The sequence below is a fragment of the Lontra canadensis genome, unplaced genomic scaffold, assembly GCF_010015895.1.
Source record: "Lontra canadensis isolate GAN:19392208 unplaced genomic scaffold, GSC_riverotter_1.0 scaffold21, whole genome shotgun sequence".
In the NCBI taxonomy this organism is placed as follows: domain Eukaryota; kingdom Metazoa; phylum Chordata; class Mammalia; order Carnivora; family Mustelidae; genus Lontra; species Lontra canadensis.
Window position 1 is genome coordinate 2,994,192 of NW_022631015.1, and position 17,186 is coordinate 3,011,377.

Genomic DNA, 17,186 nt, shown 5'->3' on the forward strand with positions numbered 1-17,186 from the left:
CATGCACTGGGTATTCAACAAATGGGTAGAATTATACACTATTTCCTTTCTTCTGATGTCTAGGCCTGATCTCAGGTCAGCAAGCTTGGAAATGCAAGGCATGTGGTCTTGCTCCAGATCCTATAACAAATGCCTAGTGTGATACAGAGTGCTCTTAGTACAAACAGAAAAGAATGGTGATTACATCCACTCTAATTCCACTCTACTGTTAACAGGCAGAGCTCACTACACAGAATACGCAGAATTGTAATAAGATACCTTGGACTGGAATTAGCCTCATATAATTTTAAATACTTAGTTCATGTGGCCAAGTATGACTGAAAGTGTACCCTTTCTCTGTGATGACATAAAGGAAATGATACAATCACTCAAAGGTATCATGAAATACTGGGGCACACCTACCTCTATAATACTGATAACAGCTTCATTCATGTTAACCTCAGTGCACGTTTCTTAGCTCAGCAATACAATGCTGCCATAGGACCTGAATCCAAAGGTTACATTTGCCAGCTCACCTCACCACACCAGTCCTAAACCACACCAGGGAGGAAGTAGGCAGCCTCCTGACAGTCATATTCCTGTCCTCAGGTACAGCTGGACAGACCCAAGCAGTAAGAGTGCCAACACTCACCCAGTTCCCCCCTAGCATCTAGGTATTTATTCCTGACAGCATGTGACTATTCATTTCCCATACTTCTCTTTTCTAAAAGTGAGCTTTATGGGGAGAAAGGGGGAAAGAAAATAACTTATGTGCCAATTTCGTCTAGCGCAGAAGCCCGAAGTATGATGAAAATTTCTATCATGTCCTTTTAAGCCCCTCAGACACCACATCTTGGAGTACTTTGCCTGTGGGGAGTTTAATGAAAAAACACAGAAGTAACAATATCTGGAATGATGCTCACGAGTTATCTCAGCAGGCCTGAGGGGCCTGGAAAGTGCTGCGGAATTTGCGAAGTCCCCGGACTACGGGGGTGGTCAGGAAGACCAAGGTGCAGGTGCAGTGAACCAGAATCAGGCTGCCTCTCCCACGACCCCCGCCTTCTCGAGGGCCTCCAACCCCACTCTGGATTCCCAAAGCCCTGCGCCCCGCGGGCCTGGGCCACAGGGCAGGTGGGGTCACCTGTGGCAAGGGACCGCGCGCGAGGTCACCTGTGGCCGCGGGACCCAGCGTGGCAGTTCCCCACGCTCAGCGCTGTCCCCATGCCCGCTCGCGCTTCCTCCACTGCTGGCGCGGGGCTGCGCGTCCCGGTCTAGGCCTCCAAGCACAACTCACCAAATGGCGTCACTGTCCTAGACCGCCGGACTCCTCAGGGGAACACGAACCCAAACGCTCACACCCCACCCCCGCCCAGCTAGAACTGCAAGGGCCACGGCTCCGCCCTCCCCACGCGTGACCGCGGCCCCGAGCGGCGACGCCCCTCCCCATGCGCGGCCACGCCCCGGTCCGCGCAAGCCCCGCCCCCCGACCCCGCCTCACCCCTCCCCCGAGGGACGATGCCCAACCGCTCCCTTCGCGCCGGCCGCTCCAGCCTTCGTCCCCGCTCTGCTGGCCTGGGAGCGGAGCACAGACCCCCGTGTGCCGGGCGGGTCTCACGCCCACCCCAGCCACGTACCTCAGAGGGTCGGCGCCGCGGTCGGTAGGGAAGGGAGTAGCTCCCGGCCTCAAATAGCCGCGCGGCCCGAGGGCGGGGCGAGTCCGGGGAAGCGAGCCAGCGACGCCCACCCCTGGGATCGCGGAGCCGCAGCCGGGGCGCGGAGGAGGGCGGAGGAGGAGACGAGCAGGTGTGCGCCAGGTACTCCCCTGCACTTTGACCGCCGCCCCAGAGCCCGCTGGTCAGCCGGCCGCGGGAGGGGCCGCGCAGCCTTTCTGGGCCTAGTTTCACGGACCGCGCCCACTGGGCCACCCGGGAAAGTGAATCAAAGCAAGGCGTGGCCGTCCAGAGGTTTTGTCAGAGGGCGGCCCTGCGCGGCCATGGCTTTGTGGAGACTGAATTATGTTCTCAGCGACCAGAAAAGTGCCAGTTCCTGGTACATGGGCATAAGTTGTACCGTGCAGGACAGAAATTTATTTTTTATGTATTTATTTTTTAAAGAGAGAGGCGATGGGAGTGGGCAGAGGGAGGAGAGAATCTTAAGCAGGCGCCATCTCAGGACCCCTGAGATCATGACCTGAACGCATATCAGGAGTGGGGTGCTAGTCGACAGAGCCACCCAGATGGCCCAGGACAGAAATTTTTAAATGAACAAACTCTACGTGATCCTCTGGGTATTCAAAGACTCCAGTAGTCTTCCGACCCATGTGAATTACACTTCAGGATACTGACAAATTAACCAAATGCATAGGAAATCCACGTTTGCCATCTTGGAGCAGTCTTGGAGAATGGGATCGGCTCAGGTGACTGGAGGAGGGGAAAATGCTCGCCACGTTTTAAAAACAAGGTCAGTTTTGGAAAATTCAAGACTATTTTGTGCTTCCTCCATCCTTACCCTAGGCCCAGAATTCTCACCCTACACACTGTTAACATCGGAGCTGGATAATTCTTGGTTGCGCTCCCACACTGTAGAATGCTTAACAGCATCCCTGGCCTCTCTAGACACTACATGGCAGTAGCCGTAGCCGACCCCATCCCAGTTGTGACTGTTTTGATTTTATTTTTGTAGTGAAACATAAAGGAATACCCAGAGGTATCACTCCACCTTTATCCTCCCCATTCCTTTTCAACCCAGTTTTACTGGCTTCAGGTTTGTCTTTCCAGCTCGCCTTTTTGCAAACGTGTATGTGTGTGTGCCCTTATCAGAAAGGCAGCATTCTGTTACCTTTTATCTATCCATAGTTCTGCAACTTTTTTTTTTTCACTTGACAAACTTTAGAGATCTCTGTATTTGCTACAGAGAGAGATCCTTATTCCTTTTCATGGCTACATCGAGTATTTCATCGTGTCACTGATGGTCATGTGGGTTGTTTCCAATCTTACGTCATTACAAATAATACCACCAATAACCTAGTGCTGTGCTTCTCAAACTTAAGTGCACGTGTGAACGATCTGGAGTATTGTTAAAATGTGGATTCTGATTCAGCAGGTCCTGAGATACTGCATTTCTAACAAGCTCCCAGGTAGCTGAGGCCTCTGTCCCGTAGACCACATTTCCAGTGGCAGATTAGTGTAAATGTTGTTTTGTATTAGTAGAGAAATATCCATTAACCCAGATTCCTAGATTCCTAGAAATGGGTTGCTAGGTCAAAGGACAAGTACACATATTTTTGTTATTGTCCAATTCTTCTCACTGGGATTGTATCCTTTTTGTCCTCTCACCAGCTATATCTGAACACTAATTCATCTTTGGATACTTGGATATCGTTGGATTTTTACCAATCTGATAGGGGAGAAACAGTATCCCATGTCATTTTAATTACCATTTCCTTTATTATGAGTGAGGTTGAACATCTCTTCGTATGTTTAAAAGCATTGCCTCAGGACACCTGGGTGGTTCAGTTGGTTAAAACATCCCACTCTTAATAATGGCTCAGGTCATGATCTCAGGGTCATGAGATGGAGCTCTGTGTGGAGTTTAAGATTCTCTCCCTCAGGGGTGCCTTGGTGGCTCAGTGGGTTAAAGCCTCTGCCTTCCGCTCAGGTCATGATCCCAGAGTCCTGGGATGGAGCCCCACATCATCGGGCTCTCTGCTCAGCAGGGAGCCTGCTTCCTCCTCTCTCTGACTGCTGCTCTGCCTACTTGTGATCTCTCTCTGTCAAATAAATAAATAAAATCTTAAAAAAAAAATTCTCTCCCTTGCCCCCTACCCCCACTCCTCTTATGTATATGCATGCTCTTGCTCTTTCTCTTTAAAACAAAACAAACAAAAAAGCATTGCCTCTTTTCTGTGTCCCCTTGTGAACTGCTTATGACTTTTGTTCATTTTCTTTTTTAATTGTTTGGTCTTTCTCTTCTTGATTCTTAGGAGCTCTTTATATAGTAGCATTAGACCTCTCTGATATAAAGTTGCAAATATTTTATCCCAGCTTCTTGTCTGTTTCCTAACTTTGTTTCTGGTGGTTTCAGCATACTTGTTTGTTTTTCAGGTAGTCAAATTTAATGATTTTTTTCCTTTACTGCTTCTAGATTTTTGCGTCATAGTTAGAAAGTCTTTCTCTAGATTATACAGTTCACCACTATTTTCTTCCAGTATTTGTATAGTTTCATTCCAGCCCCGAGTAATGGCGGGAGGAAGAGAGAGCAGTGAAGATAGAAGGCAAGAGTATTCCAGTGCATGTGCTGAAGGCCACCCACACAGTTGTTGCTCAGTGGTACTTGATGATTCATTGGTGTCTGATGTTTAGAAAATTCACTTCAAATACAGCAGTGTTGTCAACAAAAAAGATGTGATTCCAGAGAATGTCTTTTCTTTCCAATCCCATTTTAAATGGTGTCTGTTGTTAACCCTGACTGAAAACATGGCTCACTCTTGGCAATAGCGTGGCATTTTATTTCCCGAAACTTCCCAGGATGGGGGATTGGTTCAATTTCAGTTTCAAAAGACTTTGGTATGCCATGTAAAATAAAAGTAAACAGAACCCTTTAGGTGTTTATAAAGCAGTCTGAACTTACAACCAGTAAACTGGAAATAAAGAGTAACCAAGAATCTTGATTATGATACTACACTCACTCATTTTACTTATGAATTTGGGATTTTTATAGGTAAATATTTTGCTGTGTTTTATTTTTGGAAACAATCCCCCTTTTAAATGTTGGAAAACCCATTCAAAAGTCATGTGGCAACCTGTACTCAGCTCATTTAACACAAGTTGGTTTTGACATGAGTGTACAGCACATTTTTGAAAACAATCCCCCTTTTAAATGTTGGAAAACCTATTCAAAAGTCATGTGGCAACCTGTACTCAGCTCATCTAACACGTTAGTTTTGACATGAGTGTACAGCACAGTAACTCACCCGTGAGCAATCAAAGAACAGTAACTGAAACATCACCCTGAATAAATGCATTCTATTCTACTGACATTTCAACCCTAACACAAAAGGAGAAGAAAGGAGGGGTGCCTGGGTGGCTCAGATGGTTAAGCGTCTGCCTTCAGCTCAGGACATGATCCCAGGGTCCTGGGATCAAGCCTTGAGCCCCACATCAAGCCCACATCAAGACCCCTGCTCAGCAGGAGTCTGCTTCTCCCTCTTGCCCTGCTTGTGTGCTTCTCTCTCTAAGAAATAAAATCGTTACAAAAAAAAAAAAAAAAAAAGGAGAAAAAAGGAAACTCCTCTCATACTTGGAACCCGTGACCATGACATTTATGTTATGTAATATTGTTCTCTCTATATATTTTCAGTGCTATGTGGACTAACTGGAACTAAATTCCATAAAACTGGTAGAGCATTTCTACCTTGACCTCAGAGGTAGTGATGGGTTTGTACTGACTTAGCCATGCCTTTTAAAAATCAGATTACAGGGCACCTGGGTGGCTCAGTTGGTTGAGCAACTGCCTTCAGCTCAGGTCATGATCCTGGACTTCCAGAATTGAGTCCCGCATCAGGCTCCCAGCTCCTTGGGGAGTCTGCTTCTCCCTCTGACCCTCTCCTCTCTCATGCTCTCTCTCACTCATTCTCCCTCAAATAAATAAATAAAATCTTTAAAAAAAAAAAATCAGATTACAGTAAAGGAGCCAAGCAAGACTAAGCATCTAAATAGTCACCTGGGGCCTTAAATAAGTTAAAAAAAAAAAATCACCCTAAGAGATTGAACCCTCCCTGATTACGTCAATTGCTTAGCAAACCCAATTTAATTAAATAGATATTTACCACACATCTGCAGTGCAAAACTCGGAGACTGGCCCAGAACTGGAACCTCTGCCTTCCCAGAAAGCACGTAAGTTCCCAGGCAACCATCTAACCTCTATTTGGTTTTCCTTACAGATAGTAAACATTGCAAGGTTTCCTAGGAACATAAAAGTTATTCAAATGACATGGCAATGGCCCGTTAGTAACATCACAATACTTAATAGTTCCTCCTATATAACGTTCTTTCAAAGAAAGTGTAGCAGCCTCTCCCAGAGATTCATTTGAGAGACCTGTTCAGGTCATAGTTCACTTCTGAAAGACAGACCAGGTTGGCAGCAGAGCACAGAGGTCATGAACAAGGAGAGTGTTGCTGGAAGGTCGATCCCTGCTAAGGACAAAATGTAATCTTGTCTTCTGCCAGTGAAAATCATCAAAGAGGCCAATAAAATAACACCCTGAAATCAAAACTATAATGAGATATTACCTCACCCCTGTCAGAGTGGCTAAAATCAACAACACAAGAAACAGCATGTGTTGGAGAGGATGTGGAGAAAAAGGAACTGTCTTACACTGTTGGTGGGAATGCAAACTGGGGCAGCCACTGTGGAAAACAGTGTGGAGGTTCCTCAAAAAGTTAAGAATAAAACTACCCTACAATTCAGCAATCACACCACTAGGTATTTACCCGAAGAATAGAAAAACACTAATTCAAAGGGATCCATGCACCCCTGTGTTTATAGCCCCATTATTTACAATTGCCAAGATATGGAAGCAGCCCAAGTGTTCCCTCTATTGATGAATGGATTAAAACGTCGTATATACACAATGGAATATTACTCAGCCATAAAAAGAATGAAATCTTGCCATTTGCAATGGCATGGATGGAGCTAGAGAGTGTTATACTGAGCAAAATAAGCCAGAGAAAGATAAATACCATATGATTTCACTCCTCTGTGGAATGTAAGAAAAAAAAAAAAAAAACAAAGGAAAAAGAGACACAAGAATCTAGAGAACAAATTGATGGTCACTAGAGGGGAGGTGGGTGGGGGATGGGTAAAACAGGTGATGGGGATTAAAGAATGCACCTGTTGTGACGGGCACCAGGTGTTGTATGGAAGTGTTGTACTATATTGTACACCTGAAACTAATATAGCACTGTATGCTAACTAACTGGAATGAAAATATAAACTTAAAAAACGTAAAATAAGATGTTGCTCAAAGTGGCAAAATGTGAGCAGCAGAGATCCAATGAGTCAGCTGGCGTGGGCGAACAAAGGCGGCACACTCTCTTCCTCTGGTAGGTGGTGACCCCCTTACCCAGAAGAAAAACATTTGGAAAACTGAGGTAAAGTCTCAATTTTTTCTACTCCAGAGAAACTTCTGGAATAATATCTAAGGAGCTGAGAGGCAGATGCCAGGCTTCTCTGCGTTTTCCCTTTAAGGAAAGTTTGGGGAGTATCCAGGACTGAATCCCCCAGCCCAGCTTGTGAGTGCTAGAGTGCTGATCTAACTTCTTTCTTTGATACGTTAGCAGAGGTTTGAGCTCCAACACTGAGAAGATTCTTCATCCCCCTCACTTTCCTTCCCTAAAATGTGATCATAGTCCTGCAACTGAGGTAAACCCATGGTCCTTCAAAATAGATCTGACATTGACTTTCTTTGTTCTTACTTGAATTCTTGGGAAAACCAGCAGAGATTTGCCTCTTCCACTTCCACAATTAACAGAACTCATTTATAAGGGTAAAGGGCTGAGAGATGCAAACAGGCAGTTCTCTCCTGTGCTACTCGACAGTTTTCCATCACACCATGTTACAACTGAGGAAAAAGTGACTTTTTCTTTTTAACCACGTACTACTTTTCACATTCAGATGCCTGAATTTTGTAAATCCTCCCCCAGCAGATTCATACCCTCAAAGTCCCACTAGATAGAAGAGCTAGAAAACCCCAAACTTCATGTATTAAACATTCCTTATACTGAGCATCCTATTGGGCACTGAAGCTGCGGGAGGTGACTGATTACAGGAGGTTACAGTCCTCCTGGAACCGACCTCCAGGAGTTATCGAAATGAGGAAGAGCTGGAGACCAGTTCAGCAGAGGCAGGCAAGCAAGCAACATTTCTAAACAATCAGATATAACCGAAATAAAATGTGTTTGGGGGCTTTGGGTGGCTCAGTGGGTTAAAGCCTCTGCCTTCGGCTTGGGTCATGATCCCAGGGTCCTGGGATCAAGCCCCACGTCAGGCTCTCTGCTCAGTGGGGAGCCTGCTTCCCTTCCTCTCTCTCTCCTGCCCCTCTGCCTACTTGTGATCTCTGTCAAATAAAAATAAAATCTTTAAAAAAAAAAAAGCCTCTGCCTTCAGCTCAGGTTATGGTCTCAGGGTCCTGGGATCAGGTCCCGCATAGGGCTCTCTGCGTAGCAGGGAGCCTGCTTCCCCCTCTTTCTCTGCCCGCCTCTCTGACTACTTGTGATCTCTCTCTCTCTCTCTGCCAAATAAATAAATAAAATATTTTTAAAAATGTGTTTAGAGGAACTAAGGGTCTTTCTCAGGTCTATGTGTAAATCAGGAACTATCTTATATTTTACAACCATAACAATTGTGCCTTGTGGTGCCCAAGTATTTGGATCCCTGAGTGCAAGCAGGTGCCCCTTTCCCCTCCCAGCTAACAAGCTTCGGAGTGGTTCTTCCATTCTTCCAAGCAGTTTGAAAGACAGCCTCCTGGACTGGAGTCCCCAGGAAGACAATGAAGAAAGCATTTGCTAACCTGCTTTGAGGTTGGTTTCCTTTCAGCAGACAGTATCAGATCTCAAAGAAGTTGAGAGATAAAACTGAACAAAATATGGTCCTTCCCTTTCTCAGCAGTTCAGACGGATGCAAAAGGGAGATTGTGTTTGCAATATTCGGTAGTGGGGGGGATCTGTTCCAAGACTCTCCGTGGATGCCTGAAACCACCTAGTACCAAACCCTATGTATACTGTATCTTTTCCTATACTTAAACATACCTATGATAAGGTGTAATTTATAAATAAGTCACAGTAAGATATTAACAACTAAGAATAAAATAGAGGCAATATATGTAATAAAAATTATGTGAATGTGATGTCTCTCTCACAGTGAGGATAAGTAGAGTTAAATGGGCAAGGTAGGTTTGGCCTGGAAAGGGTCCTTATGCCATTCTAAGGAGTGTGGGATTTATTGGTCAGGCAACAGGGAACCATTATAGGATTTTGACTAGAGGAATAACATGATTCATTCATTCTTTCATTCCTTTCCCTACCCTCCCTCCCTCTCTCCATCCCTCCCTCCTTCCCTTTCTTTCTGACTCTAGCATCAGCCTTTAGGATGGTTTGGAAGCAGCAAACAGTGGCGGCAGGAGTCCACTGGGAGATGACTCTACGGATCCCGAGCACAGGCCATGTGGGCCTAAGCCTACATAGTTGGCAACAGTGATGCTGGTGAGGCAGGGAGCTAGTCGGGAAGCAGAAATCATAGGACAGAATGCCCAAGTGGATTTGGGGAGGAGGGACAAGGAAAAGAATGGAGTTCCAGATGATTTTCAGTATTCTAATTCAGGTAATTGGATACAAGACAATATAATTAACTGAAAGAGAATACGAGGGGAGGAGGATAGGTTCAGAGGTCAAAGAATTAGTTTGAATCAAAAGGGCTTTATAGTTCTTGTGACACATTTAGGTGATGATATCCAAGACACAGGGAGAAATAAGGACAAAGCTATGGGATCCAGTGACTAGAAGCCAGAAGAGGGATGCATTGGCCCCGCCAAGCTTGTTGATCAGGAAGGCATCTGTCTGGTGACAGAAGCCGAGGCAATAACAACCATTTTAAAAGATTGCTGGGGGGAGGGAGGAGAGAGCACCCAGCAAAGAAGATTGAGCAGAGCAGAATAGGCTGGACACTGGAGAGCGAGGTCAATGGCATCAGTAGCTCATGCTGGAGAAAGTGGAGAGCTAAGAAGAAAGAGGGCACTTGTCATTCCCAGGTAAATAGTTCCCTTAGTGACAGGCAGGACAACCACTAAGGTGATGGCAATTCAAGATAAAAAGAGACAGATGGAAACAGCTTTCTTAGAATACTCTTTGAGGAAACATCGAGGTGATAACTAAGAGGGCTGGGTAGAGCTGGGGTCAGCTGGAAGGGGGGCTGTTTTAAGAACTGAACAGAGGTGAACATGCCATTTGCCTTCTCAGTAGTCATGGTCAGGAAGAGCCGGGAAAATACTAGGCAATTGTCTGATTTAAAGGAAAACCTATAATGAAAAAATGATTGTTCAGTCAAGAATACCATGGGGAGGGGCGCCTGGGTAGCTCAGTGGGTTATGCCTCTGCCTTCGGCTCAGGTCATGATCTCAGGATCCTGGGATCGAGCATTGAGCATCGGGCTCTCTGCTCAGCAGGGAGCCTGCTTCCCCCTCCCCCTCTGCCTGCCTCTCTGCCTACTTGTGATCTCTGTCTGTCAAATAAATAAAATCTTAAAAAAAAAAAAGAAGAAGAAGAAGAATACCATGGTGAAACAAAGCAATGCTGATTTCTGTCCGGACAATTATTCTTTGTTATTTCAGGCCATTTTTAATCCAAGGGCTCAGAAGAAATTGGCACTTTCCAGCCCAACATGTTAACCTAGTACAGGCGTCCTTAACCTAACCTAACCTAAGACAGGTGTCCCTAGGAAGAGGGCCCATAGGAAGGGGCTTGGAGCGGGTTCATCTACGGTGTGAATGGTTCCATCTGAAGTCCAGAAGGAGTTTTTCAGAATCTACATTTCAGTTATCTTACTTCATTCATTTTATTATTCTCTTATTTCTTTTGAAATCATGCTCTCTTATTTAAAATTTGAGTTAAAATTTGAGTTAAAATTTGAGTTAAAATTTGAGTTATAATTCGAGAGAATCTTATTACTCTGGAGATTTTGTTAATATTCATGATCATATGGTTTTAAGAAATAGCTAAATAACTGAATAAAGGTTCCTCTCTCTCCCTCTCTGTCTTACTTTTTCCCCCTCTTTCTTTGTTCCTCAGGAGAGAAGCTAGTCTTCTTATACCATCTGGAATTGCTTGGGTGATCCATTTCAGAATGCAAATGAAAAGAAAGGTGAGTAGGAACACTTTGTCCTGGAATAAGGTGCCCCTGGGTCTGGGCCACCTTGCCCCGAAGGTCCAGGTCATTGCTGAAGGGAGCCTGATGGATTGGCACGAGAAGCCTAAGGAAACCTGTTTCCTCAAATACCAGGCTAGAGAGACTTAGTGTGGTTAGCCAGAGAAGTCCCTGTCAGGGCCTGTGCTAATGAAGCTCCTATTTTTTTTTTTTTTAAAGTAAGCAAACAAAGACAGAGGAGAGCAGAGCTCTAGAGCTCTAGAGTGTAATTCTAGCCAGTCTGTGGCTTGTGCCAAAAGGTGTGAAAATCCCCTCTAGACCTGTCATCTGTCACAGGGCATGCCTGGGGAGACAGGCCCAAACCAGATCTTACATTACTGAGCAGTGACCTTGGAAACTCAGAAGAGTGTCTTCTTAGCCACGCTTAGTGCTCAAGGGGTGAGAGACTCATGAGAATGGACCAGATTTTGGGGCGCCTGGGTGGCTCAGTGGGTTAAGGCCTCTGCCTTCGGCTCGGGTCGTGATCCCAGGGTCCTGGGATCGAGCCCCGCGTTGGGCTCTCTGCTCCCCAGGGAGCCTGCTTCCTCCCCTCTCTCTCTCTGCCTGCCTCTCTGCCTGCTTGTGGTCTCTCTCTCTCTGTCAAAAAAAAAAAAAAAAAAAAAAAAAAAAGAATGGACCAGATTTTGCACAAATGGCAGTGATGAAGTTCTAGAATCTAGGTGAGGTTGGGTGGGGTGAGGTCCAGAGCCGATGACCAAGAAAGAATTCTTGAGACATCTTTGGTGCAAAATGGTGGCTTATTAAAACAGGGAGACAGGACCCGTGGGCAGAAAGAGCTGCTGCCCCAGGGATGTGAGGAGTGGTCTATTATACACTTGTAAGTTGGGAGGGGGTTAGGGATGGCCTAAGTCTCCAAGGAATTTTGGAAGCAAGGTTTCTAGGACCTTTAGGGGCTAGCTATTGTTTGGGAGAAAGATTATTTATTACCAGTAATAAAAACCTTCTCTTGAGACCCTTTAGATATATATCAGTGGGTTATATGCTTGGGGAATGATTGTCGACACTATCTTGGAGGTTTAGAGATAAAGTTTCCTAAAGGAATTGTTAAAGTAGACTTACAGGATCCTGGTTGGGGGTTAGGGGGTTGGTCAGGCTAGGATTGCTCTTTGCCCTTAGCAAAGCCTTAAGGTGGAGGTCACTCTGCCTGTTTTAAGGGCTTGTCAGTAGGTAAGGAAATTTAATGATTTTCTTCTGCCTCTATTTCCCATATCAGCAGGAGATTTCATTTCCAAAATGCAAGTTTGGGTATCATAGAACGAAAGCAAAGAGGGACACAAGATATGCGTTTTCATTACTCCTACTTGGCGAAAGGTGGTCAGAACATTTTCATTCTTTTTAAACAAAGACAAGCAGTCCCATCACTTTCTAGGTGCCCATCAGCCTCAAGCTGGAGAACCTCAGTCCCTCACGAGGAAGATGACTATCTGCTGAGCCCCAGGGACAAAACATCAAGGGCTGAGGGAGGAGCTCTGTTACCTCAGCACTACTGTGTGACGTACATACTTTCTCCCAAGGCCATTGCAAATTCCAAAGGCAGTATAAGATCCTGACTGTGAAGAGTTCTTATCCTATGACTTATCTAAGCAACATGATGAGCAAAGACTTTTAAACCACTTGCAATGGTATTCTCTGATGACTTAATGTTTGCTCATCAGCCTTAATAACTTTATCATATGAACTATTTGGCCTTCACAAAATGGTAAGTGATGTCCTAACTGGTGCAATGACTATTTCATTCACTCCAAAAACTTTTACTGAGCACCTACTATAGACCAGGAGCTACACTAAGGTAATATGATGATATGATGGCAATATGATGATAGATGCAAGGTCCCTGACCTCAAGATATCAAACAGATACTGCGAGAAAATAGAAAACATATATAATGGTCTGCCCCCTGCTCCTGACAGGGAACCTCCTGAAACCTTTGTAATTTCCCAAGTGATAAGAACACAAGGAACATCTTTTGTTCTCATTGTTGGTCATTGACTCCAGTTATTAACATATGGCTTCTGAAACTCTTGTAATTTTCTGGGTAATAGTGGTGTCTTTTTCTAACAAGGCAACTCTAGGTGGGGTCCTGGATGGCTCCTGGATGAGAGCTGGTCACCGGAAGGACCATGATTAGAAACTTGGAATTTTTAGCTCCACCCCCCCATCCTCTTGAGAAGGGAGAAGGGCTGAAAGTGGAGTTAATGACAGATCATGCCTACAAAATGAAGCCCCCACAAACATCCCAGCAAGATGGGGTTTGGGGAGCTACTACATTGGTGAACATACCCACATTGGGAGGGTGGTGCTCCCCACCCCCACTCCAGAAGGACAGAAGCTCCTGCACTCAGGACCCTCCCAGACCTTGCCCTATGTATCTTTTATTTTAAGATTTTATTTATTTGAGAGAGAGAGAGAAGGATCATGAGTAGAGGGGGAAGGGGAGAGGGAGAAACAGACTCTCTGCTGAGCAGGGATCCTGATCTGGGGCTTATGCTGGGACTCATTCCCAGGACCCTGAGATCATAACCTGAGCTGAAGGCAGACACTTAACCAACTGAACCACCCAAAGCGCCCCCATATCTGTGCATCTGTATCCTTTATCTTTCTTTTAATAAACTGGTAAATGTGTTTCCTTGAGTTCTGTGAGTCATTCTAACAAACTAATCAAACCAGGGCAGGCTTGGTGGGGGGGCATCATGGGAACCTCCCATCCTAAGCCAAACTGGACAGGAACTGTGGGTAACCTGGGAATCTATTACCTGCAACTGGCATCTGAAGTTGAGGGGGGTGAGAGGCAGTCTTGTGGGACAGAGCCCCTAACCTGTGGGGCCTGACATGATCTCCAGGTAGAATGTGCTAGAACTGAGTTAAATTATAAGACTTCAGCTGGTGTGGGGCACCTGCGTGGCTCAGTTGTTAAGCGTCTGCCTTCGGCTCAGGTCATGATCCCAGGGTCCTAGGATCGAGCCCCACATCAGGCTCCCTACTCGGCAGGAAGCCCGTTTTTTCCCTCTCCCACTCCCCCTGCTTGTGTTCCCTCTCTCACTATGTCTCTCTCTGTCCAATAAATAAATAAAATCTTAAAAAAAAAAAAAAAGACTTCAGCTGGTGCTGTGGAGAACTGCTGGTGTAGGAAATCCCCCCCGATACATTTGGTGACCAGAAGGATCAGAAGTGAAGAGTTTTTTATGAGTAGTAAAGGAGACGCACAGGAGAAACACAGGATGGGGGAAGGACTGGGGTTTTTCAAGAGGAAGACTGGACTGAGGTTTTTCCTAATACAGATATGCAAACAAGTGAAGCAGGATGTGGTATGTGCTATAACGGCCTTAAATATAAGGGGCAAGAAAAAGCAGGAGCAGCAACAAGGAGTCTGGCTGGAGGAATCAAGAAAGGGGTCATGCACTCCATAACACTTGAGCAGAGATCTGCAGAATCGGGCTGAGTTAAGTAGGGGACAGTATTCCGAACTGGGAGACAGGGAAACTTGCAAAAATATGCATGTTGGTGGAAGCAGTTAACTACTCCAGTATCACCAAATATGAGGCAGTTTTGAGTAGACAGGGCTTTATATGTCACGCCAATAAATTTTGATTTTATTTCATAGGCTGTGGAGAGTCTCCAAAGAATTCTGAACTGTGGGACACATAAGCAGAGTTATGTCCTGGGAAGATTGTTCTGCAGGAACGTGGAGAAGTGGGATGGGAACAAGACTGATGTGTCAGAGCTGCAGTCCTTGAAATGAAAGACCCCAATCAGTGGGGGTGGGTGGGATGGAAGTATTAAAAAAGAATATTCAACCAAGTAAACTTGAAGATCTAATTGGCTTTAGTAAATGATTTCTCACTCAGGCAGTCTCCCATCTAGCAAGTAGAGGTTCTAAGGAGTTGGACAAAATGGAAAGTTTTTATAGGAAGGAGGGTGGGGCAAGAAAGAAGCAAAAGGAAAAGATTGTTCCAGGCAAGTTCTCGTTTCCTGAGTGGGGACAGGAGGGGGTTACATCAGATTATGTCATCTTCCTTCAGGGGAATGGAGAGGGCCAAGTGATAGACTCACTGACCCCCATCAGAAAATTCCCGACTGACCAATTAAGACTATGTTGTTGGAGGAGGTTGGAATTGCGATTAGATTCGGTATTATGCTCTGCTTTGGTGACTCAGCCTGGACTAACTGACACCATTTGGGGCCTGTGGTTTTCTTTTTAACAGAAAGAAAAGCAGTTCAGGAAGAAGGTAGGATGGGACCCGGGGGTTGTCAGATAGATAGCTAAGGAAGGAGGACTCTAGCTGACTTTCAGATCACTGACTTGGGCCAGTGGGTGAATGACAATGACCATGCATGAGATTGGAAGATTGGAAACAGAAAGACAAATGGCTTTGGAGAAGGGAATGAATTTTGGTTTTGTGAGGGCAAGGATGAGGTTCAATGGAAGGCTCAGGTGAGATGTCTAGGCACCAGCCGTCAATGTGGGGGTCATCAGCAAATGGATAAGGTGAAGTTACCGGCTGGAGAGGTGGGCCAGGGAGAGCATCATCCAACCCTCAGGAATGCCAAATACATAAGGATGAACTGAGGAAACGAAGAGCTGGGAAAAGACAAGGAGAAGCCAGGGAGGCATGAAGAATCTGGAAAGAGAATTGTTAACAAACAGAAGAGAGTTTTAAAGAAGGAAGCTAGCCCTGTGCGGTTGAGTGGCAGTGTCATCGTCAAAATCGAGTACGTGTAGGATCTGATGGAGACCCTAATGGCTGCAGAGGTATGGACAGATTGGACTGATGATTCCAGCGGGATAGGTGGGGAGGAAGCTGAGCTGGGTGCTGATATCCTCAGTTGCGGGGAAATGGGGCCAGAAAGGAGGGTAGAGGCTGGTGATACCCAGCGGCTTGGGAGGGGCCACTCCCGTTCTACCCTAGCCTGAGCGGGAGGAATCAGAGCCTTCGGCGTCGCAAGACATGCTGCAAGGAAGGCGAGGCTGGAGAGGTTTGGGGACGCGTCAGTTCCGGGTAACCAAGAAAGCAAGCGGGTGAGTCAGAAGGCAGAGCTCAGGGATGAGTCACCTTGAGCCGCGCTCAAGTCTCCATGCTCCCGGAACAGAGGAGAGGCAGGCCGGGGAGGGCTCGCGTCCCTCCTGGGAGCCAGCAGGACGGGGCGATTACGGAAAGCTGCAGGCACCGCCCGGGGCCCATGGAGCCAGCCCGGGGTAAGGAGTGACGGGACTCCAGGCGCTCCGAGAACCGGGCGAGGGGGTGTGCCGCCGGGGACCAGCAAGAGGCAGGCCTGCCGCCCACTCCTGAGACCTACCTACCTCCCCGCCAAGCCTCTGGCACCCGCTGCGCCCTTGACGCCCTGCCCGCCGACCCCGGCCCGCTTCCTGGAGGCCGCACCCCGCGATCTCCGCCGCGCTGAGATCTGCCAGCCAAGACCCCCACCCCCCAGTTCTCCGTGTCTGGGAGGAGCGGGCGACACCGTGGCGGGACCGGGGGGCGTGTCCCGGCGCCGGGGCAGCAGGGCGTGAAAGGGGATCGCTTGGGGTGACTCACCTGGGGCCCAGGCTTGGTAGAGGAGTGTCAAGTGACACTTGATACACCCTGCGGAGGCCCGTTAGTTCTACCACAGCGCCCTCTACTTCCTTCACAGCGCTAGCCACTGTCTGTAAGGAGTTGTACTGTCTCATTCTTAGTTTCCATCGGAAGGTGATTTCCAGGAAAGGCGGCCAGATCTCCTGAGTTCCCCCACTGGCTACAACAGCGCCAGACTCCGGCGGCGCATTGTCCAGGGGAGGAGGGGAGGCTGGAAGACCCGGGGTTAGAGGAAGAGACTGGCGTTCAGAGTGAGCAGAGGTGGGCGCAGCACCTGCTTGGACCGGGGTCAGCGTTGGGTGCTGTCATTGACTGTGCCCCCGGTCCAGCTAAGGGGGAGGCTCATCACATTACACTGGACCTCAGGTCCACCTTGATGCCTCTCGGACCTCTGCCAGAATCCCCTGGCTTTGCCAATGTCACGTCCTGTGTAATTGTATAAAATGTCTGGACAGGAGCGTCTCCATCTTGAAGCTCGATTTCCTTTCTGACTAATCATCTGGGACTGTGCCAGAAGCGGGCATTGTTTTACAAGCAGTTGTTCATAAAATCCAACAGGATCACTGGCATTCGGACCATAAAACTGTTAATAGGAACTTTATGAAGACATAAAAGTTAACTAACTCATACCAGGTAAAGCTCCTTTGATAGCACCAA

General features: G+C 46.7%; 1 protein-coding gene across 5 annotated transcripts in view; it reads right to left on the bottom strand.

Moving 5' to 3' along the window:
• Positions 1–16,580, bottom strand: part of SERPINB6 (serpin family B member 6) — a 37,199-nt gene extending 20,619 nt beyond the window's left edge. The window contains exon 1 of one of the 5 annotated variants that reach the window (XM_032861463.1): positions 16,491–16,580. Coding sequence is in view for 1 of the 5 variants with exons in the window: in XM_032861464.1 (XP_032717355.1) it covers positions 1,150–1,202 (53 nt within the window). In the remaining 4 variants the exon portion in view is untranslated. Of the gene's footprint in view, positions 1–902; positions 988–1,149; positions 1,223–1,273; positions 1,357–1,613; positions 1,779–16,490 lie in introns of those variants that run through there. The other 4 variants (XM_032861468.1, XM_032861466.1, XM_032861464.1 and 1 more) reach the window with 4 other exon arrangements.
• Positions 16,581–17,186: the final 606 nt, after the last annotated feature.